The 26,557-nt window shown below is 39.6% G+C and overlaps 1 protein-coding gene across 1 annotated transcript in view; it reads right to left on the bottom strand.

Moving 5' to 3' along the window:
* Nucleotides 1–435: 435 nt before the first annotated feature.
* The window catches only part of samsn1b (SAM domain, SH3 domain and nuclear localisation signals 1b), a 36,553-nt gene continuing 10,431 nt past the window's right edge, over nt 436–26,557 (bottom strand). Inside the window, exons 2-15 of the mRNA XM_040151104.1 lie at nt 11,293–11,427; nt 10,681–10,724; nt 10,444–10,484; nt 10,156–10,236; nt 9,780–9,877; nt 6,941–7,076; nt 6,459–6,853; nt 5,116–5,193; nt 4,823–4,942; nt 2,786–2,918; nt 2,363–2,514; nt 1,251–1,451; nt 984–1,138; nt 436–604 (exon numbers count right to left, since the gene is read on the bottom strand). Of these exons, the coding sequence (XP_040007038.1) occupies nt 436–604; nt 984–1,138; nt 1,251–1,451; nt 2,363–2,514; nt 2,786–2,918; nt 4,823–4,942; nt 5,116–5,193; nt 6,459–6,853; nt 6,941–7,076; nt 9,780–9,877; nt 10,156–10,210 (1,692 nt within the window). The 5' untranslated portion in view covers nt 10,211–10,236; nt 10,444–10,484; nt 10,681–10,724; nt 11,293–11,427. The remainder of the gene's footprint in view (nt 605–983; nt 1,139–1,250; nt 1,452–2,362; nt 2,515–2,785; nt 2,919–4,822; nt 4,943–5,115; nt 5,194–6,458; nt 6,854–6,940; nt 7,077–9,779; nt 9,878–10,155; nt 10,237–10,443; nt 10,485–10,680; nt 10,725–11,292; nt 11,428–26,557) is intronic.

A 26,557-nucleotide genomic window follows, 5' to 3' on the forward strand; every position in this document is an offset into this window, starting at 1 on the left:
TCATCATCATTGAAGACATCTCCTCGGGCTCTGGGAAAATGTGATCAGCATTTTTACTCATTTCTGACCAAACAATTAATCAATGAGTTAAGAAAATAATTGTCGTAGTGAACTTTTCTACATTTCATGGGGTGATTCCCTCTGATGACTGTTATAAGCCACATTAAAATGTAGTTATGCTAAAAGGGGAAAAAAATTATAAAATGTTTAATTCCAGGAAATGAACATACTGTAAACCTTACAATTTATAGAGTCACACACAGTAATGGAGTTGAAGGATTAGCAGTGGTCAAGGCTCAGCATGGGTATTTTATTGTACATAAGAAGAAATTACACTGTTGCAAGAAATGCAAGAAACTGTTTTTTTTTTTACTCATAAGTCACCTCAACAGCATAGTAAGGAATAAAACAGGCATTATGAAGAATAGATTCTTCTCACGAAGCTGTCATCTCAGCTGGTAGAGGCTGTTCAGAGGGAAAGTGAAGGTCTGTGTCGTCTGTACTGTTGTCGGGGCAGCCGGAGTCTCTTGAGCAGTTGCTCATATCAGCCTTCATGTTTTTGCCAGGGGCCTCGGCCTCCTGGCTGGCCTCATTCTCCAACTGACTATCACCTGTAAATCAGAGAAGAAAGGTTGGCTGGATGTACTGTCAGAGATTTGAATTGTTGAGTAAGTAATCCTTTACAGCTATTGTTTCTGTGCATTAGGGCTGAACGGCCTATCCGTATGCAGGTACTGTCCTGTGTGTCCTTCTCTATTCTCAGCAACGCTCTTGGGGTTATCCTGTTATCCTTAACATCTTTAGCTCACCTCTTTAGTGGCCCCGGATTCCCTCCCACTTTTAGCTACTTGAGGTGTAATGTCACTAGTCCCTTTTCCTTTCTGAATCCAAACGTCTCAGCGTATCTTTTTCCAGTTTTATCATGTCATAAAATGTGCGTGATGACACTGTCTTTGGATGACCTTTTCTGTGCTTCCCATTACTCACAGCGCAGTTGCTGCAGGGAGTCGACAGCGGCGAGCAGGCGATGCCTGTGCTCTGGATCAGTCACATTCAGCTCCATCAGGTGATGCTCCTTCAGCCTCATCAAGTCATCTACTGTTTGGTAACCATTCAGCTGCAGAGACGTGGAATACTCCTGATAAAGCAAGTGGAAAAAACATCATGCCGAAGCTGAAGAAAACCCTCTTGTATTGAAGGTGATTGTTGCTACATTAGATCAGTCCTAAACACAAAGAAAATCAAAATACCTCCAAACTGAGGCGCTTTAACACTTCCTGTATGGCTGATTTGTGTCTCACTTTGTGGGTTTTTGTTTCCTCGTGTGTCCCAGCACTCTCCTCTGTTAGCACATCCACATAAATGAACTTGAAATTTCCAATTCTGCCATTCAGCATGCCTGTCCATATTCCCATGGGGGGTTTAGCAATGATGTCAATCACATCTCCCACCTGAATGAAAATTTAGTTTAATTTTACTACATTTTTATATTAGGGACCATGCACAAAAAAAATCATACAAAGATACTTTCTATCAGAACTACTTGCTACTTTCTTAAATTATAATACAGTAAATACAAAATGATTTATAGCTTTCATATTTCTCTCAGCAGATACTAAGGCAATCTTTATGCTTAGCATCTATAATTCCTCTATAGTAATTTGGCTCTGACATATATTAAGAATAATACACTAAGAAAAACTGGCCATTTGAGCTAAATACTACCATCTTTATGCTAAAATGTTCACAAGGACAATATTAAAATGCAGATGTTTCGCAGGTATAATGTTTACCATGGTCACCATCTAAGTTTAGCGTGTTAGCATGCTAACGTTCGCTAATTATCACCAAACACAAAGTAAAGCTCAGGCTGATGGGAGTGTCCTTAGTTTTAATGTGGTAGTCAGTATTGGCCAAATTGAAATTTTAACCTGATGATGGTGCTACATGAAAAATTAAGGCATCACCAAAGCTTTTATAATTCATCCTGGGGGGGGCATTAATATCTGCAGCACATTTCATGAAAATGTATCTGGAAATTGTTGAGCCATTTCAATCAAAACCAAAAAGTCAGGGGTTAACCACTGTTACTAGGATAGATTGTCTAGGAACCGTGAATATCTGTGCAAAATTTGATGGCAATCCATCCAATAGTTGTTCAGATATTTCCTTCTGCATCAAAGTGGTGGGCCAACCAGACCAAATGATAGACCGACATCGCCATCCCTAGAGCAACGCCACTGGGGTGGCTAAAAAATCCTAAAGATAACAGCCAATGACTGCCATCCTTACATAATACAGCCAGTAATACAATAATACAGGTAGTTTATTTCGTTTCCATTTATTTTCCGGACTTGTTTACCTGGAGTTTAAGGGATTCTGTATCATATGGACTTGGCACATAGTCTGTATGGACTCTAGCTCTGCCACAGAACTGTCTGGTGTACAATAGATCGTCCTCCAGCCTCAGACTGCCTCTGTTACTGGAGCTGTCTGACCCACTGGTGACTCCACCTGGGGAACAGCACACAAACAATAGGGTTCAAACAATAGGGTGAGTTAATTATTATATTGATTTCTACCACTTTCTGATTGTCCACATGTCAGTAACAAGATAGTCTAAGTGGAAGATTCAGTTTGTCAAAGGTTAGTGTGGCCCTACAAATTAGTGCATCTAAAGTGGAGTAAGAGGAGTGTAGGAGGAGGACTGTACAAACAAGGGTTGCATAATTCATCAGGTTGTTGTTTGAAGAGTACACTTGGTTCCATGCCTGAAGGTGCTTACTTGAGGAGCTTTGTCCGCTGTTGAGGCTGTAGAGACTTTCCAGAGAGTTACTGCACTGCCTGTGTCCTTTAGTGAATGGTCGCCCAACTCCAGCCTCCCTCTTCGATGCTTCATTCTTCTGTGTGCCCCCATTCTGCACAGTAAAAACACAAAGTCACATTTTTATTCTCTCTTCAGCCTTTTGTCGTCCGTTATCTTTAACCCCATGCAAACAAAAGAGAAAGCCGACCAACCAGAAAGCTGAGACGGAGCCCTAAGCTGCTGTGTTGATTCCTCATGTGATGGAACAGCTCAGTATCATAGTTTATGCCGGGACACGCAGCTCCTCTGGCAAGCAAAATACTTAATCCTGCAAGAGTTGCCTTGCTTTTTATAGCTGAGACCTAGGAGGTGTGTGATGAGCATAATCCCCAAATACCTGTGTTCAGCCTCTAACTTCCTGTTCCTGTACAGGGACCTTTTCACCACGGACTACATTTGCATCAGTCCATCTGCAGTGCAGTTTCTGAAGTGTAAGATTCTGGGTGGGATGCATTTAAACTGCACTGGTATGCAGGTTACATAAAATATAATAGGATTTGATTGGCTTCTGATATTCTCAGGCAGATGCTTCAAAAACATGGAATGCCTGGGAATAATTGGGTTGTATTATAAGAGCTCAAAGTAGAAAAATTGAAATTGAAGGGTGTTGGCAGGCTCTGTTTTACTCTGAATTCTTGGTCTATTTGACTAAACTGCATACAGTGTTCTGTATGTCACCTGTACTTTTCTGTTGATACTTTAAATAACTTTTTTACAAGTGAAAGCATGAATTTAAGAAATCACAAATTACATTTTCACTTGTCAAATTTCAGTGACACTTCATAACACAAGTAAGGGCAGGAAACAAACACTGACTCTGCAAATCCCTGGAGCCACACAGCTAGCATGGCTGGAAATATATTGTCATCTATTTATTCATTTATTTTTCGGTTGCCGCGCCTTAACTTGTAAATGTGACATACACGTAGATCGTTCGGTCATTCAGCAGCATGTAGGGGTTTGTAAATGACTACCAGTTTGATAACAACAGCCTCACATTTCTGTGACAATATCTCCTGTTCTGCTTTCAGAGACACTGAACAACTGGGTTCGAGCTGATTTGGTTGCATAGTTTAATGTATGATGTAACTGTGAATCAATAGTCATCAGCTGATTGTCCGTTAAGTGTTAACCAATTACTTAAACACATAGTGGTTTGGTAATTACTTAATGGTGAGCATGTATTTCGCCCTTTGTTTGACAGTTGACGGTCTGGAGATGGAGAGGAACGAGGTCAGAGAGAGAGGGGTATGACATTTAAAAATGCATTTATGTATGCATTTCTTTTTAGTGAGAAAGAGGAATACATAATACATCCTGCATTAATTCATCATGAGTCATGCATTAGTTATGCATTACTTAAGCATATGTGCTGTATCATTATTATAAAATGCTAATTAATCAGTGTTTTGACTAGCAACACATGAATTGCAAATGTCACTAATATGAGCCTGATAAAGCTAGAATTTGATATAACAGCTGAATGATCTTAAAAGGAAGCCAAAAAAACATGTAGATGTATCTCAAATTTTTATTCAAACAGTCATGTTGTGATTGTTACTGATGAAAATACATTTGAAAATATAAAAAATATGATGGATACTCATATGGTGATTAAACTTTTTATATGCCATAGTCATATTATTGGTTTAACTTATGTTTTAGAGCTGTAGTGATTTTTTAAACCAGGTTAACGAGATATTGTGGGTTGGGCCTATCAGTCCCTGCTGTACTTTCCGTGCTAATTTCAACAGTAGTGTGTAAAGCCCTTACTTTAAAGTGGAAAATGGTAGTTTGACTGATAGTTTGCAGCCTGGCAGAGCAGGTGTGGGGCTGACAGCTGTGTCTGGTTGTCAACAGATGTTATTTCATTAGGTGTGAAACACAGTAAATGCAGGGTGCCGGGAACTTCAAACTGGTTGTATTAACATGAGCTTTGTAGGGTGCATGACGTACGATGCTGACTGTCAGAGCTCTCTTTGGTGAGGCCTTGCCCTGCCTCCTGTCACTCTGTGGTGGGGTGTCCGTTTGCTTTCCCTGGAGCCTCGACTTGATTTGATCACCATTCTGCTCCTGCTTTAAAAACAAAACACACCATAAACCTAGGGCTCCCCCACAACTGCCGAATATGCACGGCGTAAATTCTATGTCTAAATATTGGATGTCCTGTTGTGTGGTGTGGAGGATGTTTGAGAAAGCTAAATTCCTAGATGGACAAGCTGGCAGATTGAGGAGATTGGTTCTCTCACCAGACAGCTTCCATTATCCTGTGGCTTCATTAAAGGCGAGTGCTGTTTGAAGGCGTCAAATCTCCCAAATCTGGTCAACTGTTTGGGTAGAAGAGAGATTAAAATGGGTGTTTTCTAGTGACAGATGGGCATTTTATTTGTTTGTGTGTGTGTGTGTGTGTTCTCCTTGAGACCCCACAAAAAACAGTGTGTGTTTATCCCTGTTTATAATTTGTGTACTGAAATTGGGTTAACCCCTGGCAGCAATACAGCTCGATATGGTGCATTTTTTATATCCTAAGTCAAATTTACTGTGGTATGTTAGGAATATATTATTGCTATATTATTACTGACAAATATATTATTTCGGTGAAATGTGGGGAGAGGTTCAGTGTTATTTTTTGCCAATATATTTTTTATAGTTTAATCCATCATGCTTAATGTTAATGATCTGTTGATCTGAAGTCTTATATTTTCCTACGTGACAGTATGAAATCAGTGATTCATTTCTTATGGGTTGGCCATTAGCTTCAGTTTAGCAGTTATTCAGCGCTTCTCTCAAAACATCTGTTACACTGACTCTTGGATCATTTCCCAACATTGACCATTACTGAACTGAAGCCTCAACTGTCACACACTGAGTGGTCGGATAAGCGCCTATTAACACCATTATCCTTTGTACTAGAAACGGTTATAAAAGCTATGAAACCAATTTAAAAAACAAGTATTACCTAGACATTTCAATTACTGTTCAGCTAGTCTAAATGTTCCCTTAAGAGCGATGAGGTGCAACCAGAAAGTCAGGCCCTGCGAAGCACAGTTTAATGACACTTTGGAGATCTGAGAGCAGGCTTCGTATAAACTGCATCAACAGAAGGGGTTAGACACCAGAGATTTTAGCACTTTGGCACAAAAATAAATGCTTAACAAATAAAATCAAAGCATTATAAGGATTCTATGTGTCACATTTTTACAACATTCCACAAAAACTTAACAGGAAGAGGGCTCCACTTGTTTGAAATGGAAATAAGGTTTTATCGATAGAAGCAGTGAAAGGCTGGTGGAGCAATCATTTCCAACATGTTTATCCTTCTCGATAAAGCCAAAGAAAAATCCACTTAAAAGATAGGTTCACAATTTTCAAGCAAGCAAAGCAAAACTGCTTTCAGTGGTCATATGTGCACCCAGCTATTTTTTTTTTTTTTAAATGAAAAATTGCGAATCCATCCTTTAAGATGCAACAACTGCTAGTTTTAGTGGAAAATTTTGAACGGACAACACTACTGGTTTAGCTAGTTGGTTAGAGGCTTTCAATCTGGTCTGGTTTACTCATGGTAATAACACGAAGATAAACTTTATCTTACTGTGTTTTGTGAGAGGTGCAGATCAGTGATGGAGCGGATCATTTGTGGGGGTGGCAGATTAGACTGTTTGTTGTCCAGCTCCTGTATCAAACTCTCGAAACGGTCCCATTCTGTGGTCCGAGGCAGTGACAAGGTGCCACCGCAGACCCATAGCTCATGGCGAGGTTGGTGGCAGGTGTGGTAGAAGGGAGCCCAGGGCTGTGGACACTCAAATGGGCTCCACAGATGATTTCCAAACCTTGGGCACCAAATGCCTTCCTCCTCTGAATCCTCGTGGTCTTTGGCCTGTTGCCGCTGTGGTGATGGAACAGTTTTAGAGGGCTTCTCTCTTCTCTTCCCCAGGCCGATGCAGGTTAGCACTGGGTTGTTGTTACTCATTACATCTTCCAAATGATCTGAGGATGAGCAGAAATCATTTCTGATAATCATGCAGTGATGCAGCTTCTCCACAGCGCTGAAGATTATCACCCACTATAACTCACCTTTATTCTCGGATGGGTTCTTCCCTTTTCCATCTCCACTCTGATGTCCCTTCTTTGCTTGCACCAGACTCTGGAACTTCTTTAGTCTTCTTTTGGTGTGTCTTGATTCTGTTGTGTCAGCTGCAGTTTCACTGCTCTGTAATGAAGAAACAATACGTTCATTCAAAGCAGAGCGCACACATCCAAAATCAACCGCATCAAATATTGTACTGCATAAACATACTCTTTGCTCACCGCTGTGTAGTGATTTTTGTTTGTGAATGATTTTCCATTGCCCACAACCTTTAGTGTGTGTTGTTGTTGCTATATGTGTATGTTCTATTTAAAATGTGCCAATCCCCTACTGCGAAATGTATTCATATATAAGGTCAGGTTTACTTATAATTTAGCACACTACAAACTGCCACAAGTTCTTATTTTACTTAGTTTGAAAAACAAAAATGGTAGTCTACATTCAGTTGTGGAAATTAAGTACATTTACTCATGTACAATTTTAGGGCATTTGTACTTTATCATAGTAACTGTCTGTAATTTAACCAGGTAAATCCAATTGAGGTTAACAACCTTTTTTTCAAGGGAGACCTGCCCAGGACGGGAGATTACACACTTCAGACAGGACAACACAACATCAAGCACACAAATGAAACAATCCTAAAAACCAGGTCACAGTAAATGAAGACTGGAGTAGAAAACACGAAAACTGTCTTTCTCATCTTGGTGCATACACTGGGGATAGACGGCAGATATGTGGTTTTTGACCTAATATTAAGATTTCCACTTTATGCCACTTTACAGCACCACTCAGCGGTTGAAGAAGTATTCAGATCTTTGATTTTGATTAAAAGTACTGATACAACTCTGAAAAACATATAAAAGTTCTGCATTCAAAATCCTGCTTAAGTAAAACTACTGAACTATTATAAGCTTTCTGTACTTGTTCTGCAGGAAAATGTATCCTGTGCCTGATATAGTATTATATATGACATTATTTGATTGCTCTCTCTATCATTGTGTAAGCAGCATCTTAATGTTATAGCTGGTCAAGGGAGAGCTACTTTTAACTACTTTATATACATAACCTTTAACAATGTGTTGCATTTTTCATGAGCTTATCATATATTCACAATATATCTTATGTACAAGATTTCCCTCTGAATGTAGTGGAAGTTTGAAGTAACCAGACTTACTCAGGTAAAGTACAAATGCCTTAATTGTAGTTAGGTAAGTACTTGAGTAAATGTGCTTTGTTACTTTCTGCCACTGCTTCTACTCCACTACACTTCAGAGGGAAATATTGTACTTTGTACTCCACTGCCTTTGTTTGACAGCTTTAGTTCCTATTTACTTTCAAGGTGAAGATATTACTTAAAAAAACCAATGATAATCCGATAAAGTAAAATCCATTGTTTTAGATAAACCCAGGGTTCTGCAATCAGTTTGCCAGTGTGTGTAGTTTAGATGTTTGTGGGTTGCAGTTCCACCGAGGACTGATTTTGCCTCTAAACGTCTCACATGGTTTCGTTTAAATTACTGTTATAGGCCCTGACAGGTAAAATTATTCAGTATTTCACAAAAAAGAAAAGAAAAAGTCCAAAAAATAAAAACAGATTTGTGCATCAGAACTGAATTTTTTCTTCTTTCCACTTCTGGTATTTATCTCATATCCCCCCTTGGATTTATCTTGTGACCCACGGGAGGGTGCCTGACCTCAGGAACCATGACACTGAACTAACCGTATATATAGTAGTCAAAACTAGCTCCACCTCAACCAGCATACATTGTACATTGTACATTGATGCATCATTATTAACAATCTAATAATGTCATATATAATAATATATCAGCCACATGGGCCATTTTTCTGCAGAATGCTTACTTTTACTTTTGATACTCCAAGTTCGTTTAGCTGATAATACTTCTTTACTTGTACTTCAGTAAGATTCTGAATGCATGGCTTTGATTTGCAAAGTAGTAGTAGTAGGCTAATATCTCATGACTCTATATGACCCTGCCTTGTTCCTTTCTGTCCTTGCTGTCCAGTTGTGATGTTACCATCTAAACCAGCAGCTCCTGGCATGAAAAGGGTCAAACAGTACAAAACCCAGGTGTCCCAGGGGACACAGAGCAGACATACAAGGGCCTTAAAAAAGAGATTAAAGATTATAAAGCAGATTAAAGTGAACAGTGCTTCTGATTTGGCCGACAAACAACTGACCTCCCTCACATTTATTTCACATTGACTTTTTTACCGTCGGTAACCTCCCTGCAATATGCTGAGTTAACTTGAAGCATTAGCCAGATTTCTGTGTTCATTCATTTAAACATCAGCTGATAAAATGTACTTTTAACTACTGTAAAAGCGCCTAATATGGTGCTTCTATAAGTACCTTACCTTTACTGTGATATTATCTATTCAGTGTTTTTTCTCCTGCTACATAAGCAGACTGTGCAAAACAATCAAAGATAAACAACTGCAGTCACTTCCCTCACGTGCACTAACATGTGCGCCAACATCCAGGTATGCCAGGTATCTACGTGCCTGTCTTTCACACATGGTCGTGTGCGTAAAGGATTACAAAAGACTAAACTCTGCCGCCTGAACAGCATTGCAAATAATTATCATTTGTGCTGCTAAAGTGATTTTGTCCACGTGTCAATGACAGGATCCTCTCATTTGAAGTGTGAAAAAGGCCAATATTATCCACCATATTGCTCTGTATGCACTGGCTCCAATCCAAAATGTGATTTATTTTGGGAACCGGGTTAGGCTAATAGTCATCATAATGTGGTTCCACTTGAGGCAGAAACCTGCTGTACTGTGACAGTAATATGGTTTTACCTGAGCTGGTAGATCTGTCTGTGTCCTCTCCGAGTTCAGCTCCTTCACTCTGTTGTCTCTTGTCAGCATGCTGCTCTGACAGGGAGCTATACAGATCTCTGTAGGATTAATCCACATATATCAGATAATGGTTTATTTCCTTCTAGCTGCATATATTGTCAAACATACAAATCACTTGGGCAGTCTGCGACTCTTCATTTATCCTACACATCAGGCAAATAACACCAACTTCCTTCATTATTTTATACCATCCCATACCACATGCTCACTCTGAGTAGTCCAAATCAGCTGTTTTTTTGTTTAATCTCGAACCTCAGAGGACCATGGTTTACTACTATAAAAGCCTTGTTTTTCTCATGTAGACATATTTCTTTACTTCTGTTCTGGACTTTCTTTTGACGAGATAAGTCCTTGTTGTCACCAGATGACATCCAGCAGGCATGACTGATGTCTTTTTCTGCAACAGACAAGGTGGAGGGGAAGAAGAAGCAGTTGACAAGCTGCCACATTTTAGTTGTATACAGGAAGGTTCAACATGTACTATAAGATCAAGATGAGCAGTGTGAGCCTGAAGTTAGTTTTGCATAGTCTTAAACATCTGTAAGAAAAAAAAACATTAGAAATATAAAGATCATTGTGATGACTGTGATCATTTTGTACCAACCTAATGTTTCATTGTCCAAAGGTGATGTGGGTACACATGATCTAAAATGACAAATGGAAATGAAAAACACTTAATGCCTAATTTCGTAATGGGAACTAAGTTGATTCTAGTGAGTGAAAGAAGAGCACAGAAAAACACAACTACAGAAAATCAATTGAAATTATCATTAAGAAATGCAGTGTGCGTTCACAGAGAAAAGATATTACTGATCAAAATGAGCCAAGAAAACTCAGTTACCTTTTACTGTTCCTTTTTAATTTGATTGCATCCTGAGGTTGGACCTTGAGGAAACAAAGACAGACATAATTTTAGCTAAATTAAAAAGGAAAGAATTTAAAAAAAAAAAAGAAATAAATAAAAAGCAAAGAGGATACATTAACCATTAGCCAACAAACTTATGCTTGCAAAGTAATGTTATATCTAAGAACACCTGCTTAAATGCAGCATGTTGGCATTGCCATTTTGAGCGTGTCGATATTAGCATTTAGCTCAAAGAACCTGTTTACAGCCTCACAGAGCTGCTAGCATGGCTGTAGACTCTTAGTCTGGTTTTCTTGCTAATAACACTTCACAGCTTTGAAAGTACCTGCAACACACAATATATGGGAACAGGTTTATTTCCTGTCTTAGCAAAAGGGGAGAGGTAACAGCGAACATGCCTAATCAACAACGCTGTTATACCTCATTCTTATTCTCCATCTGGGTTCCAGAGGCTGACACTTGGTTGTGCAGTGACCAATCACCAAATGGAGCATTTTCAAACTGGCTTGAATGTTTGGAAACTGCCCACTATAACCAACACCAATGCGTGATCAGGTCTAGATCTGGGAGACATCTGAGTAAACTTACAGAACTGATGGATGGATCTGAGCCGCCCCACTCAGGCTTACACCTCAGGAGAGCAGGGCTGCACTGGTACTTGGGTAGGACTTCCTTCAGTGTTTGGCTGTAGGCTGGTTCATATATGCTTTCTGTGGAGCCATCCTGACAAAAAGGACAATCAACAGTTTGCACTCTGTTCAAATTGCCAGACTAAATATATCCTATTGTTGAGGTTCATCAAGGAGCAATTGTCTGGAATCAATCATCAGTCCGACTACAAAATATAAAATCAATGAAAAGCCTTACATAAGGGGCAGGTGAAGATGTCTTCTCATTTAAGGGTTTGGCATCTACACTGGAGTAATTATTCTGCATGTACAGCGTGTCACTCAAACATGTCTAATCAATATCCGTCACTCTTTGCTGTAATTTTTCTGTGCTTAATTTTCTCTGTTCTTGGATAGTGCCGGTCAGCAGTCTGCCATGAACACACTGATTTAGTCAAAATGTCTGGCTATGTGAAAAGACAATGCTGGATTACAGTATGTTTGGTGTGAGTGGTAGCCTACTGTATGCACTATGCAAAAATGTATTAAGTCCTTGGACACTTTTAATGGTCTGTCATTTGAGAAAAAAAAAGAGCGTCCAGTGAGTGTTGTAGTAAATAACAGCACAAACAATTTTAATACAGTAAGGTCCTGTTGGTGACGATGTTTTACCTCCCAAGGGTCCACCTTGGGGCCAGTTGTACTCTCACTGTGTATGCTCCCGCTTGGCATTCCTTTCCATCTTTTTGCGGATGATGCCAGATATATTTACCGGTGAAATAGTAAAAGACGGTGTTTTTTAAAAAACATTAAAAATGAATTCTTGCAAACTTGATACAATTAAATCTTCATGAGATGCCTAATTGGCCTTGACCATCAGCATACACAGCTATAATACTTTGTTCTTTCTCTAACAATACTAAACCTTGCGCTGAATATTAACATGACTGTCCAATCTTATTTTTATCATCTTAAATATAATGCCAAAACTTGTTCAGTTCTGAGTTTTAGAGACACTGAAACCATTGTTAACACTTTTTTTTCCATGGGTTCATGTGATTATTGTAATGGTCTCCTAACAGGCATGCATCAAAAAAACAGTCACAGACTCCAAACTGTACAAAATGTGCCAGCTAGATAAACGAAACTTAAGAAAAGAGATTATATTACTCCACTTAAAATTGTTTTAAGTGGAGTAATATACTTAAATGCCAGTCGGTTACAGAATTGATTTTAAGATTTTACTTATTACCTTTAAAACACTTCATGGCCGGGCCCCAGACTAGCTCTGAATACCCCCTGCATGCAGTTTGAGGAACCTTTTCTATTGGGGGCGCCTTAACTATGGAAAGACCCACCTGAGCAAGTCAGATTTGCAAAATCAGAAATAGCTTGGGATAGCTCTGTAAAACATGATTTTCTTTATCAAAAGACTGTAATTTAAATTAATATGGATGATGTGTCTTGCATGTAATCTCCGGTTATTATAAATTCTCTAAGAATAAATGATCATTATTATTATTACATTCTACCATTACACACATATTACATATGTTGGTTTTTAAGAACGATTCTGATATGGTTAATTTTGATCGGTTGAGAAAAGACAAAATAAAGTAAAATGGACTTCTCCAGCATTATCACATATCTGCCATTGTACAGAAGGCTTTGAAAAATATTTAGACCATAATGAAGGGTCATAAAATTTACAGAAAATATAACTGATCAATTAAATTCATAAATAAAATGTGACATTTGGGGCATTTTAGAAAATTGAGACCTTTTTATGATAAATATATATATATATCATTTTACAGAGTTTGGTGGGTGGGGTTCTGCTGGGGGAATTTGGACTCATGTTCTCAGTATTTCTAAAATCCTGGCCCCGTCCACATTGTTTAACTCATGCTTATCTTCCAAACTGCTCACCCTCTTGTGAACTGGTCTTTCATGTCACGTTCTGTGGAATTAGCTACATCCCAACAGCCACGATTTGTCTATGTAAAGAACAGGATGGAATTGATAAGGCCATTCATCTCAACCGTAGGACTGTGACACAGATACTTTAAGCTGCTCAATCCGGACATGCTGTGCATGTAAAATGGCAACTTTTGATATCTCTTTTAAGTTTTAGTTCCTTAGATTTAAAGCATCTCCCCATTCAAGGAATTTAGCTGTTTTCTCATTTTTCATATCCTTGCACTTACCATATATTAAATTAGACATATTTATACATTTGTTCAACCTTGACTAATGGCATCAGTTGTGTAACCGCTGACATGAATCTGGTTTGTTCAGGCGAGCAGAATATCTCTCTTGAGTTCATGAGCTTGATGACATCTTGTACCGTCTTGTACTGTGCTGCTAAATTTAGGATTTTACCTGAGAGTAAAGCCCCGAATTTGGCACTGAGTGCAACTTCAAGCATGGTATAAATATCTTCCGCAATAAGTTGTTACTAGTCATCCAGTTCGACATATGCAAGCTATGTTATAGCTGTAGATATTAACAACTAAAAGCCATCATCATTGTAATAAATTGCGGCCACTAGTTTGAGTTAGTGACTAGTCACACAACAACGTTTGCATTCATCACCCTCACTCAACAATGGTCTTTGGATTTCTTCCCTCACATTATCAATCAAATTGTAGAGTTTTATCGTGATGAGACCAGGAAGATGCACATTCACCTTACTCAAACACAATAAGAAATTGTAGTTATGCACTAAATGTGACTGCGATAACATTATGGGAACAATGTTAAGTAAGTTGTTACATTGTTGGAAAATGCATCACGTTAACAGGGTTATTATACCATGTATGCTGATCACTTATACTAAAATGAAGCTACTGCATTTACTTTTATACAAGGCGAACGCAATCGAGCAAATACAAGCACAGCAAAGGAAGACTGCATCTAAGGAACCTTATGACTCTTAGAAAGAAGGAAAGTTGTTTGCAGTTTTGTCTCGTTCCCCAGAAAGCCTATTTCAGATCCTTGTCAACAACAATAACATCTCCAGTGACTCCCACAGTGGCACACGGAGTCTCCTCTGCTTCGGAGGCTGCAGGAAATAAACAAGTGCTCCAGAGAGACAAATCTAAAATTTACAGGAGTTCAGGAGATGATGTATCTTACCAGTGTGAAGCAGAACAGGTTCATGTTCAGGTCCGTGCCGGAGATATTGGAGCCAAGTGGAGATGAGCTTCTGGGATGCACGAACACACTTTCGCACACCAACCTCCCACTCAAACAAACACACATGCACCCTAACGCACCCTTGTGATGTAAAGGCTCATGCAGCCCCTATGCTGTCCACAGCCCAATGGCCTAATCCTGGTTTCAAATCCCTCACATAATCCAATAGATGCAGCGAGGCATGACTGTTCAACACTGGCCTCAGAAAGCGCCAGGCACCAGTGACAACAAGACAATAAACACCACACTTTGTTTGGCATGTATCCGAAATGATTAAGATAATGACCTAACAGAGATTACGTAATCACTAAGTGAGGCTAAACCTCTGGAGAACCGTGTCTGAGAGAAAGACTGATGTGTTTTGTTATTTTTCATGCAGAATGCACAGATCCCATTAGGTTTTCTCACATGTTATCAAATGTGTTCCATGTGTGTCTGCGTCTGGACACAAGTTGAAGCCAGGGTTTGCATAATAGAGAGTAATCAGTACAGGAAAACTATTAATCCCATGTCTGCCAGTGTTTCTAAATAAATGAAATAAATGTGGATATGACAGTTAGAGCAAATGCATTGCATTATTTCAATGATGAAAAATAAATAAAATGGAAAACATCTAGACAAAAGCATGATTGCACCATTTTCATCTGGCAGTATTAGAGTGATTGAGCCCATTTCAAACAGTGGGTGTTCCCACAGGGAAGCTGCAGAGATGTTTACCTGTTTTCAAAGCAGAGATACTTGGGGAAACATTTGATTCGCTCTGACAAATCCCATAAATTTCTAAACACAGAACATTATTACAATCATTTCTTTTCATCTACTCTGAGGATAAACATCAGTTTAAATCTTTAGGCTCCAGCTCTTATTCCTTCCAGGCAGTGGTCCCAGTGAAAAGGGTTCTGTGAAATAACATTATTACAATTATTACTGATGTCAAGCACAATGTTAATCTACTCTTGAAAGCCCCCTCCCCCCATTCCTCACCAGTGCAGTTATCTACACCTTGTCCTGCCCTGCTGTCTTTTTGTCTCTCATCTGGAGATAGACAAGACCTTTCATCTTGTTGTGATCCGGGCTCCACTGCAGAATTAGGTCAGAGAATGAGAACATTTTTTCTCTGGTAAAATGAAACAAAGCTACGTCTATTTTTTCTTTCTCAGAAAGAAAATTCAAGAGTCTTACTGTTTATCCTGTTTAGCTTTCATTCCCATCTCTGTCTTTACTGCAGCATAGATTTACATTCTATATTTCTGATCAAAGTGGTACTCCAGCGATATAACAATGCACCGTCATAAAGTCTGGGGACTCACAAGGGACGGATGTAAAAGAAACAATGGTCTAAATCGACGCAGCAGAGGCTGACTGCTGACTGAACTAAGGATAACTTTGGAATCATATTAGATCTGCCTGACCAATATTCTTCTTGTAGAATACATTTAAAATTTGTTGTATATTGCACATTATAGTTTTTAATAATGATTTAATATACTGAGATTGCCTTACTGTCAAATAACTCTACAACTTCATTCATGAATACTAGTGTCAAAGTTGTTTATTGCAAATAATGAAACCAATGATGAATACTGGTCTTTTTTGTATTCGTCAAGGGTTTGTTTACTGAGCATGAACGCTCATTATCAGGCATGCCGTGGTTCAAACTCAGCCAAATTACACACATTCACGACTGGAAGCTGTCCAGTTCAACCACACTCTGAGCTCTTGGCCAGTGAGCAGTTGGGAATCAAGTGCCCTGCTCAAGGGCGCCTCGGCAGTGGTAATGGCCGTTTCTCTAACCAAGCTCTTTGTAGCTCAGCTGGCTTTATAATCCTCTAAGTAGCTATTAGTGCTGTAGCATAATAAAAATGTTATGGCTGCGTATTTAATATGTGATGGCTGCGGCTGCTGGATTCTGACCCGTGCTACAGAACATCTGCCGCAGTCAGAAGTGCTGCATGACAACAGAGCCGATGTGGAAAGCCTGGTCTGGTTTCATGCCTTTAACCCTTTTGCGCATATTTTGAGCTGTGATATCTTGTTGAAAAATGTGTTGTACTTGAACTAAACCTGACTGAGCCATCAATAGGACTGAAGTATGTCAGGCTGCAAAATATCCCCAGGTTGCACTGTTGCCACTGTAGTTTTCAGAACCAGACCTTTTCAGGTGGATCCCTTCCTGTAAGTTAGTGGCATGAAAGTCACTCTTGGCTTATGGTATGTTCATATTTTGTTGATTTAGTTTAGTTTTAGAGTGTAGACTGAACAGTAAGATGTAAAGAAATATCTCCATAAAATTTTTTTTAAAAACATACTTAATTGCTTGAGATGTCCATTATTAGTGTATATCTAATTTATTTATTTTTTGTCATTTTATGTTGCATATTTGTTAAAATTATGTCAATGTGTTTTTCACATGTTTTAATGAAAATACAGTTACTGATCAGTTAAATTCAGGATGATACTGCTAACACCAGTAATGATTTAACAACTGTTGTGAACTTGAACCACATCCCTCTTAATCACTAGGGATGATGACACATCTGACCAAACAGTCTGTCCAGATTTCAGTGAACAGGAAATAAACACAAAAAACTTCATGAGTACAAATCAGCAAAGGATCATAGAAAACAAAAAAAGGGAATCTATTGCACAAAAAACTGTTGAACTGTTGGACCAAAAAACAGAGACAAAGCTGCATGTTTAGGGCTTTTTGTTGTTTTTATATGAGCATTAGTTATTCTTTTAATTCTATTTATTAATATTTAAAAATGTTTATTTTTTTACATTGAATGTAAAAGATTTTTATCTCTTGAGCTTTATACATACCATAAAAAATGTCTTTTATTTAACTTAAATGGAGGCAAATTTATGTTGATTGCTTGATTGGAATTATAATTATATTATATATTGTTATATATTATTATATGTTATAAGTTGACCACTTTCATCATATAAACATCTTGTTTACATATCAAAGCATAAACACTGATCAAAATGTCCCTTTTAGACACTGTTGGAATTGAGAGCCGGTGTGCTGCCCTCTACTGGGACCTGTAAGGAGTACAAATGTATAAATTCACAGACTCAGCAGGCCGTAAAGGACCAGTGTGTGTGTGATATAAGGGGATCTATTAGCAGAAATGGAATATAATATTCATAATTATGTTTTCATTAGTGTACAATCACCTGAAATGAGGAATCGTTGTGTTTTCGTTAGCTTAGAATTAGCTCTTCATATCTACATTGGGAGCGCGTCCACTTCCCAAGCGCCCGCCATGTATAGTAGCCCAGAACGGACAAAGCAGACACTTGCTCTAGAGAGGGTCTTTAGCATTTTTATGTTACCTGAAGGCCACCGTAGCTTCTCCTACACCCTTGGAAAGGGCGGGATGAGGGGAGGGGTATCCAGTTGGTTGCAATCTGCAACCTCACCACTAGATGCCACTAAATGCTACAGACTGGTCCTTTAATTTATGATCTAAATTCAAACAACTTAATCTACGACTTTTTCAACCCAATAATCAACAATGAGAAGACTACTTTCTGTTGTCTTTTTTACACAGATAAGACTCAAGATCATACCGTATATGGGACAAGCCTCACAGTGAAACATCCCAGTATCATGAGCTCTTGTACTTGTTTTTAACTTGAAATGGTGAGAAACAAACAGTGCCTTAGCCTGTGACCTTTAATACACAGACAACAATTACAAGGCAAACGTCAGGCCACCACTGTAATTTACAGTGTAGTCTGACTAAACTAGCAGTACTAATCCCTTTGTTTCACTCACTCGCCTTTAATACAGCCTCTCCATAATGTGAGGGAACACCAGTTTTCTTGCTCTGATCTTCAGCTTTACTGTAACCATATCATCAACCATGGTCCCCAAAGGTGTAGCAGTGCTGACATTACTCTGGCTGTGTTACATTGCTCCTGTAGATGGCAGCGTCACACCTACTGATTTTAAAGAGCTCATTTCATCTGTCATTACAGCTGAATTCTTCATTGTTAATATGAGTACTTCTAATTAGTAATGTTACATGAGTGTGTCTGGGAAATGCATGGAAACTGATATTTTTAGAGGCATCTTCCATAATGTTTAATCCCCTACATGTGTTTATTTAAATTACTGAATATCCTTTAGTCTTGTATTAAGTTACAAGAAGCAACACGCATTTTGAATCTTAGAAGAATGGTTGTCATGGGATCTATTACTTTATCCAAAGCAGCAACAGTTATTCTTGAAAAGTTTAATCAAACACTGTAATTCTTCTTATGACAGTCTGATTATAATATGATCCATCAGTTCCCATTATATGCCTTCCACTGTGTGTACTTATAACATCAAATAAGTTACACCTTCAGCCTAAACCTGCTGCTGCTGTAGGTAAAGTTTGACCTCCAGTGTCAGGCAGAGGTACAATTCTCATTCACTCAGACATGTTCATCCAAACGGGGGATGGAGACTACACCTTTGACCCTTCTCCCAACTTCCCATTTACCCAGCATTCTTGCCCTGACCTCTGACCCCAGGACACAGAGAATCTCAGCCCAGAGGCTGTGACCTGGTGCCCTTTATTGCAACCTTTTGAACTTTTGACACCCCCCAGTCAAAAAGTGAAACAGTTTGTCCCCTTGGAATAAATGACCTCTCGTCCCCTTGTCTGGCAAAGGTATGTGAGTACGGTGACCCCGCTCAACCTTTCATTAGCGCTTCCTTTTATTGCACCGCTTCCTCGCTGCTGCCTCGTCAGCACGTCACAGAGCAGGGGGATGGAAGGAGGGAGAGTTGAGGTCGGGGGGGGGGGCAAAAGAAACCCAAAAGAGAAAGCAAGATAGAGAGGCAGAGAGAGGCGGAGAGAGAAAGAGATGTAAAATGAGGGCAGGAGATAGAGCCGTGGAAAGATAGATTGGCAGCATCTGCTGCGTTGACTGAAATGTCACCTTTAAATGGCTTCCCTGTCCTTGATGCCAGACCTTCCTATCTGATCTCCATTCTCCTTGGGAGTTGTAGTTCTGATGACTTATGTAGGACACAAAACAGATATCTTATAAAATATAGCCCCAGTTCAAGATAAGCTTTCAGCAAAAGGAAAAGCAATTTCTCATGCCTCCTGTGGCTCTATGAGATCTGCTGAAATTGACCATTTGAATGTTAAGTCAAAGGTCATTGTGCCATGTATGAATAAGATAATTGGATTTTGTGGCTTGCTGATACTGAGAGCTGGGTGATGCAGCTACTCACCCCAACAACTGTAATTCTTTTTTTCCCCCATGTTTAGCTCTCGTATGATAGGAAATCTATTTTCTTGAACACTGCTGGTACAGTAAGACACCTCTGCTCATCCTAAGCACATTTAGCTTAGATGTAGCTGAATACCTCAGTCGGATAGACATGATTTTAAATGTAGCAATGAGGACTTAGCTTTTATGCTCCTGATGCTAAAAAAAATTGAATATCCCCAAAAGGCCCAAAAATAGAAGAACATTTATTGTGCATTTCATATAAATCTCATGCAGCTAAATCTGCCCCAAGGTGAGAACAGCAAATCCACATCTGGAAGGTGGCAGATCTTGTTAACTCCCACTTGATGAGAGATGCAGTTGACATGTGTAAGGGATATGTGTGTATGTGTGTGGGTGTTTGTACGGTGACAGAAGGGTGGGGGATCCACGGCATTTTGGGGCGAAGGCAGATCATGCTGACATTGGCTCCATGCGGTTGCTTGCTACAGGGCACAGCGGTGCCACACTTGATGTCATTTCTATCTTAAATGTCACTCTCAGTGAGCACATCACCATCTACTGGATCGTGTCCCCGGGGCCACATTCACCCTTCAACCTTACAGTAATCTAGCGAAGAGGAGAGGGCAGCAAGACCTCGTCTCCGGCTCTATAAGGCCACTGTTTGTTCCTCTTTTACATAATCTATTGTGTCACTGTAGGTCGTTAAACTCAAAGATACACCGAAAAATATAATGAGGCTCAGCAGACCTGTGAGAGCTGCATTATGTGAGCTTACGTGCACACTTGATGTGTGTTCACCGGTCTTACTGCTGGCCCTAAAGTGACCTTTGATCTAGCGTGACCCGGAGGTCAGGAGGGGCCCTTTCATTCCCACTGGTGTGATGACAGCCAGGCTAATTACCTACACTGTCTCTCTGGGAGAGCCATAAAAGGAGTTATGGCTGTTAGATGACAAAGTACCGTGATGCTTATATTCATTTAGTGATGCACTATTGCTGTTGTCTTCAACGTTCCTTAATAAGAAAGCACTAGGCAGTAGTGGATGTTTACCAACATATCATAATCAAAGAAGCCTAATGTCAAAGCATAATTCCGGTATTTTTAAACCTGGGCTCTATTAACCATCTTTTTGTGTCTAAAGGATTAATAGGGACAAGAAGTGGAATTGGAATTGGTCCAGCATTGAGCGAGAATATTATAACCGGCTACCGCAAAACGGCTGCAATGTAATCCAAAGTACACAGTACGTCCACCAAAAGTGCTAATTTTTGCCAATGACAGGCTCAGATTGTTAGAAGAAGTGTCTTACAACATTATGAATAGGCTTCATACAGATATAAAAGTGTGTCTGACATGTAACAGAAGTCTCTGAAATCTGAAATCACGGGATGTGAGTTGTTGCAGGAAGACAACAGTGTACACTTGAGTGAGAGTTAGGGAGTTGGGGAGAGCCGTCCGGGGAAGAGTGGAGTAACGTTACAGAGTTGGAGTACAGAAAGCATAGTTTTGCTTTTCCGTACTGTGGCAACAAAATGACGCGCCGCACTTCGCGAAGCTTTCGCACACTGCCTATGGGGGGCTTTGGGGTGGCCAGCTGTGCTTCAAAAGGATGAAATCACTCCTGTCCGCACACTGCGCCCTGCAAGACTGTCGTGTGTGCAGTGACCATTTTGACCGGAATGACTACTGTCTGTCAAATAGGTGGAGAAATCCTACACCAGAGCACTTCTCCTGAATAAAAATGTTGTTCCAAGAGCAGAGAGACCTGCTGCAGACAGAGTTGAGGTAATGTTATCAGCTAAAGTTATTTTGTTGACCTGGCAACAGTACACAGGAAAGCATGGCAGGATAAGGGCAAAAGCAATCACTCAGTAAGCCAGTAGTATGTATGAAGTGTCAATTGAGTCAAGACTGATTAGAAAATAATTATATAGATCCATTTCCCCTTTTCAGCAGCTGACATTCATAATTATGGAGTAAGTGATATCAACAAGCTGGCATTATCTGGGCAATATTGTTGCCAAAGTGTGTGTGTTCGTAGTGTAGTTTATTAGATGATGATGATGATGTGAAGAGGATGAAGGAGAGTCCGCTGACACCGTCTTGATTGCATATTAAGGTTTATTACAAAGAAGAACAGCGTCAAGTCAAGCATCTGCAGATCTGCTAGTGAGAGGGTGTGAAGCCAGTGAACCACTCTGAAAATCAGCCTTGACCGCCGACTCTTAAATAGGACAGTTGTTTTCCTGAAAAACATCACTAACATATGGCTTTAAGACCTAGGTCCTTTCATCCAAGGCGCTGAAATACATATGCAACCATACACCTCAGTAGTGTTTAAGAGTCATATTTATGCTATATAAATATTATATGACCTAACGTTATAAGACTGTTTTTATGCCAACATTTGCATATCCTATACGTTAGGAGTTATCAGAGAGATACTTGCTGCCGATGAATGATGATGGCAGTTATTACTGATAATTATTATTATTATTACTGATAAGAATCGTCGTGATTTCAGCTTTTGTAAACATCAGAAAACACGCTGCCCTCTGCAAATAATACAGGCGCGAAGGGATGTTACAACAGAGACCGGAAAAGCAAAACGTAAACAAAAAGGTCTATCTCCATGTGAATCCTATCCCTAATGTTGTCAGACACTTATGATAACAATCTGAGCCGGTTATAGTGTTCTTGCTCAATATTGGACCAAATCCAAACATTTTTGTCCCGAATAATCATTTAGACCCCAAAAGATGGGAAAATAGAGCCCAGGTTTAAAAATACCAGAATTATCCTTTACCATCTTGAATATAGGTGTAGCAAGCAGAATTTTGTTGAACTTTTAGAGGTCACACATTTAGAAAACAACACAGTTATAGATCTACTTGTGTATTATTGTGGTACTGAACAACAAGGAATTTACACACTTTCCACATGAATTATTTAACTTATCAATAGATTGATCACATCCATTATAACAGAAGTAGAGTTGAATGAAGTGAAATCAGTGAACAGGGGATGTAAAAATAAATTAGGCAGTAACAAAATAAAGATTGGAATTCACCAATAAGATGAAAGAATGAAAGAGAACTTTTAAATGAACTTTAAAGGGGGGGGGTTCTTTTATCAGTTTCCATTTTAGTTAAGCAGTTGGGACCACATTTACTTTTCCATTTCACCTCTAATTATCATCCTATCAGTTGCAAGGACACACACATGCACACACCACCACAAAGTTCAGGCATTGGTCTGTGCAGATACTACTTGTATCTGCACTAAATTTTCCATGTGGTAGATTATATTTTTAGTATATTCCTTAAATGTAATTATAGATTCTTTCAAATTGAATGCTGATTTCCAGGCAAGGCAAAAAGAATGAGAGAAATGGGTGCTCTTTTTAATATTGCACTTTCATATACTTGCTATATCCAGTATATAGCTTATTGTGAAGAATAGGATTCTTTATTTTATGTCATTCTGATCTGTTTACAGACAGCAAATTATCACTCTTCTGTTTTCCTCAGCGAGGCAGAGCCTCTTAGCACCTTTGAGCTCATTGTGTTGGTTTACTGGCAACTTTACAGTTTTTGTTCACCGTCACTGCTCTATAATGTCGTTGTCAGGCACAGCAGGCAGCTGTTTTCAGCAAAAAGTGAACTAAAACCCAGTGTGAACTAAATGCCCATTGCCAAACTTAGCTGGTGAACATCTCAGAGTATTTAGCAGTTAAAGAGCCAGAAATTTTCTCAGGAGTTTGTGGCTACCAAAAACAGAACTAAGAAGAATATATAGTGTATATTGGACTTAAATTTATCAAGTGGCCAGAAACAGAACTCCTAATGAACACAAATTTTGCTATGTATCCGCTGGATGTGTAAATAGGCAACTCTATACCACCAAGTTAGCCATATCGTATCCTGGTACGATAACCCTTCCTCCTCGAAATCACGTTTATTTTTTAGGAAATTGTTTTCCCAATTCTTCTGTGGTGGCAAACGGAATCCCTGGCCGGAATATGGCAGAGGCAACATTTAAGAACTGTACAGGGAGGTGGTTAGGGTGGATGGCGAGTGTATAAAGCGAGAGACTGTGATTAGGTTGAAGCAACAAAAGCACTTATTCAGTGTTAGGGAAAGATCGTGAATTCAGTTGAATGTAAATAAACACATTGTGCCTCAAGTCACTGTGGACTGTATTAAACCAGATCAGGATATTTCCCTAACCTTAACCAAGTGCTGTGAATGCCTAAACAGAACCATAAAAAAAGTTGAATGATGCTGAAGTCACTACAAATCAGTAGTCAGTGAATGTCTTAGTTATCAGTGAATGTCTTACTCATACATACAGTATCAACATTTTTGCGACTTGCCAAATAAGTCAATTAAAGCTACAGTGTAGCTAACTTTCGCTGATATTTTTTAGTGGAAATGTGCTCCATAACATATCATAATGTGGAGAGGTTCTCTCAAAGGTGTCTGTGACCCAGACTCATCGAACAGCTTGGCAGCAGTGCAGAGATATTCTCCTCTAGAGTTTCTGATCAGGCCTCACACTTCTGACCAGTCAGAGAAGGCTAAAGTCAGGGGCGGGAGCTCACAGCTGTCAGTCAATACACGACTGCACTCTTGGTCTACTACTCTTCTCACTAAGCTACAAGTTAATCTGCTGGGAGCCGTCACTATGTCGGACTCGCAGGCTAGAAAGGGGCCGATTCCCGCATAAACTGAGACAGCGAACACGATGAAGATGTGGGCGAAAGGGCTGGGCGGAGCGTAACAGAGCGGGGAGCGGGAGGGGCGGGAGGAGGGGTGGTTAGCTTTCAAGTCTCATGCTAATGCTAGCTAGAACTTGCATGTTGTATCTTTAACATCTCCTACTATGTTAATAGAAAACGGTCGCAGATATGTTTCCGTCGAAACATATTTCTAGTAGATAGGGTTGTACAATGTCAGTAATGTGCCAAAAATATTATTGTTATTGAAGGTTTAGCTAATCTTCCACCACACACACGAGTATTTTTTTAATTTACCCCATTATGTACAGTCATGAAGAATAAATACATTTACAGTTGGCCAGCTTCTAATGTGGTGTTAATTGATGATCTACAAAATCTGTGTTCTCTGTACATGCCATTTAAACTGGAACGAAATGTGACAGTTTAAAAGCTCAAAAAAAGTGCTAGATACTCTCTTTCTCATATTGTTACCTCCTGTGTGAGTGTGTATGTGTGGCCTGTGGGTGCACCAACTCCAAGGGAAAGATTAGAGCATCGGAATATGAGTTCACAATTTCCTAAACGTCCATTGTAGAAATGCATCTTCATTGTGAAAGCTTCTTTGTGAGCGTATAACCTCTTTGTAACACAATACTCTTTATCATGGCATGGTAGCAATAGTGTATGATTTCTTAATCAGCAGCACAGATATACATACTTCTGTTTTCTTAAGCCAGTATCTTTCCCTAAGCAGACTGACATAAATTGAGGTAGTTTACTTTTCACTGTAAAAGTCAGCTGCAGATCAGAAGAGTTTCTGTGTTTTCATTTCATGACTTAAAGCGCTCCTTTTGCACAGCAGCTGCCACCACTTTATCAAAGGCACAATAATGAAATGCTTCCTTACAACATCTAAATATAGAACGCAATGAAAGTGGTGTCAAAAAACAAACAAACACAAAATAGATAATCCATTTGTGACCCATTTCTATCCCTGTGTGAGCTCCATTGTTTGAAATAATAATAATAATAAAAATTCTCTTCCCCAGGCACATAAATATCTACAAAGCCCTCGTCACTGACAAAGGGTTTGTCACTGTGGGACTATGAAGAAATTAGGACTCCTGAGCAAGAGGCTTGTACAATAACCAACACCCTTCTCAACAAAAAAAAAGAAAGAGAGGAACTGTCGCTTGTTACACCACCGGTGTGATCCCACTTCTAATTTTGAGATTCCCACCCCTATGTGTGCATTCAAGTGTGTAAAGCAGAGAGCATTAGTGCTGCCTCTCTGATCGCACAGCAGTACAGGAAGGACATGGTCTCCATGTGTTTTTAATAGGATAGCAAAATAAACCTGTTTTCTGGTGGGCCATTCTTCTAGTTCGGTATAAATTAGGAAAAGCTGCAGAAAAGGCAAAGGAGGGGAGGACATAGACAGGATCTTACACTTCAGCTCTCTCAATTCTCCTAACCCCTGTATGAACTATACTGCAGCCGCTGACGCTCCCTGCACACCTCCATGTTTCTCATCTCATCTCTTCATTCCATGTGATGGCGTGTTATCAAATGTGTTTGCCAGCTTTGTGTTTTCTAAAGCGGTTATGCTGCTGGCAGGGGGGAAATCAAACACCTTTCTCTCATGGCAAACCACAGAATCCACGAACCCCCCCTTGTTCAGAACCACAGCGCTGACTGTCAGGAGAGCTCAGATGAAACACAGGATTATGACTACAGTCAAGTAGTGTGGATGATCATTTCACCATTTGCTCTCGGGGAAGGAGTTTTCAAACAGACGCCATCTTTAGAGTGATGAGGCTAGAGTTAAGGAAGGAAAAGGTTTTCGATCACATGCCAAATAAGGGCATTGCTCAAAGGCTGGTGGCCACTGTATAGATGCAATGGATGTGATATTTGTCACTTGTACAGTGTTTGGATGGAGGTTGTTTATTAAAGTGAAGGCCGAGTGCATAGAGAGGCCTCAGGGACTGGTGATGTGCTGCTGTGATGCCGCCTGACATCTTCCTCAGAGGTGTTTCGGGCAACAAATAGCAGGTCTGTCTGCTGTCAGCCTGTAGGCCAC

Source organism: Xiphias gladius, chromosome 17 (assembly GCF_016859285.1).
Source record: "Xiphias gladius isolate SHS-SW01 ecotype Sanya breed wild chromosome 17, ASM1685928v1, whole genome shotgun sequence".
NCBI lineage: Eukaryota > Metazoa > Chordata > Actinopteri > Istiophoriformes > Xiphiidae > Xiphias > Xiphias gladius.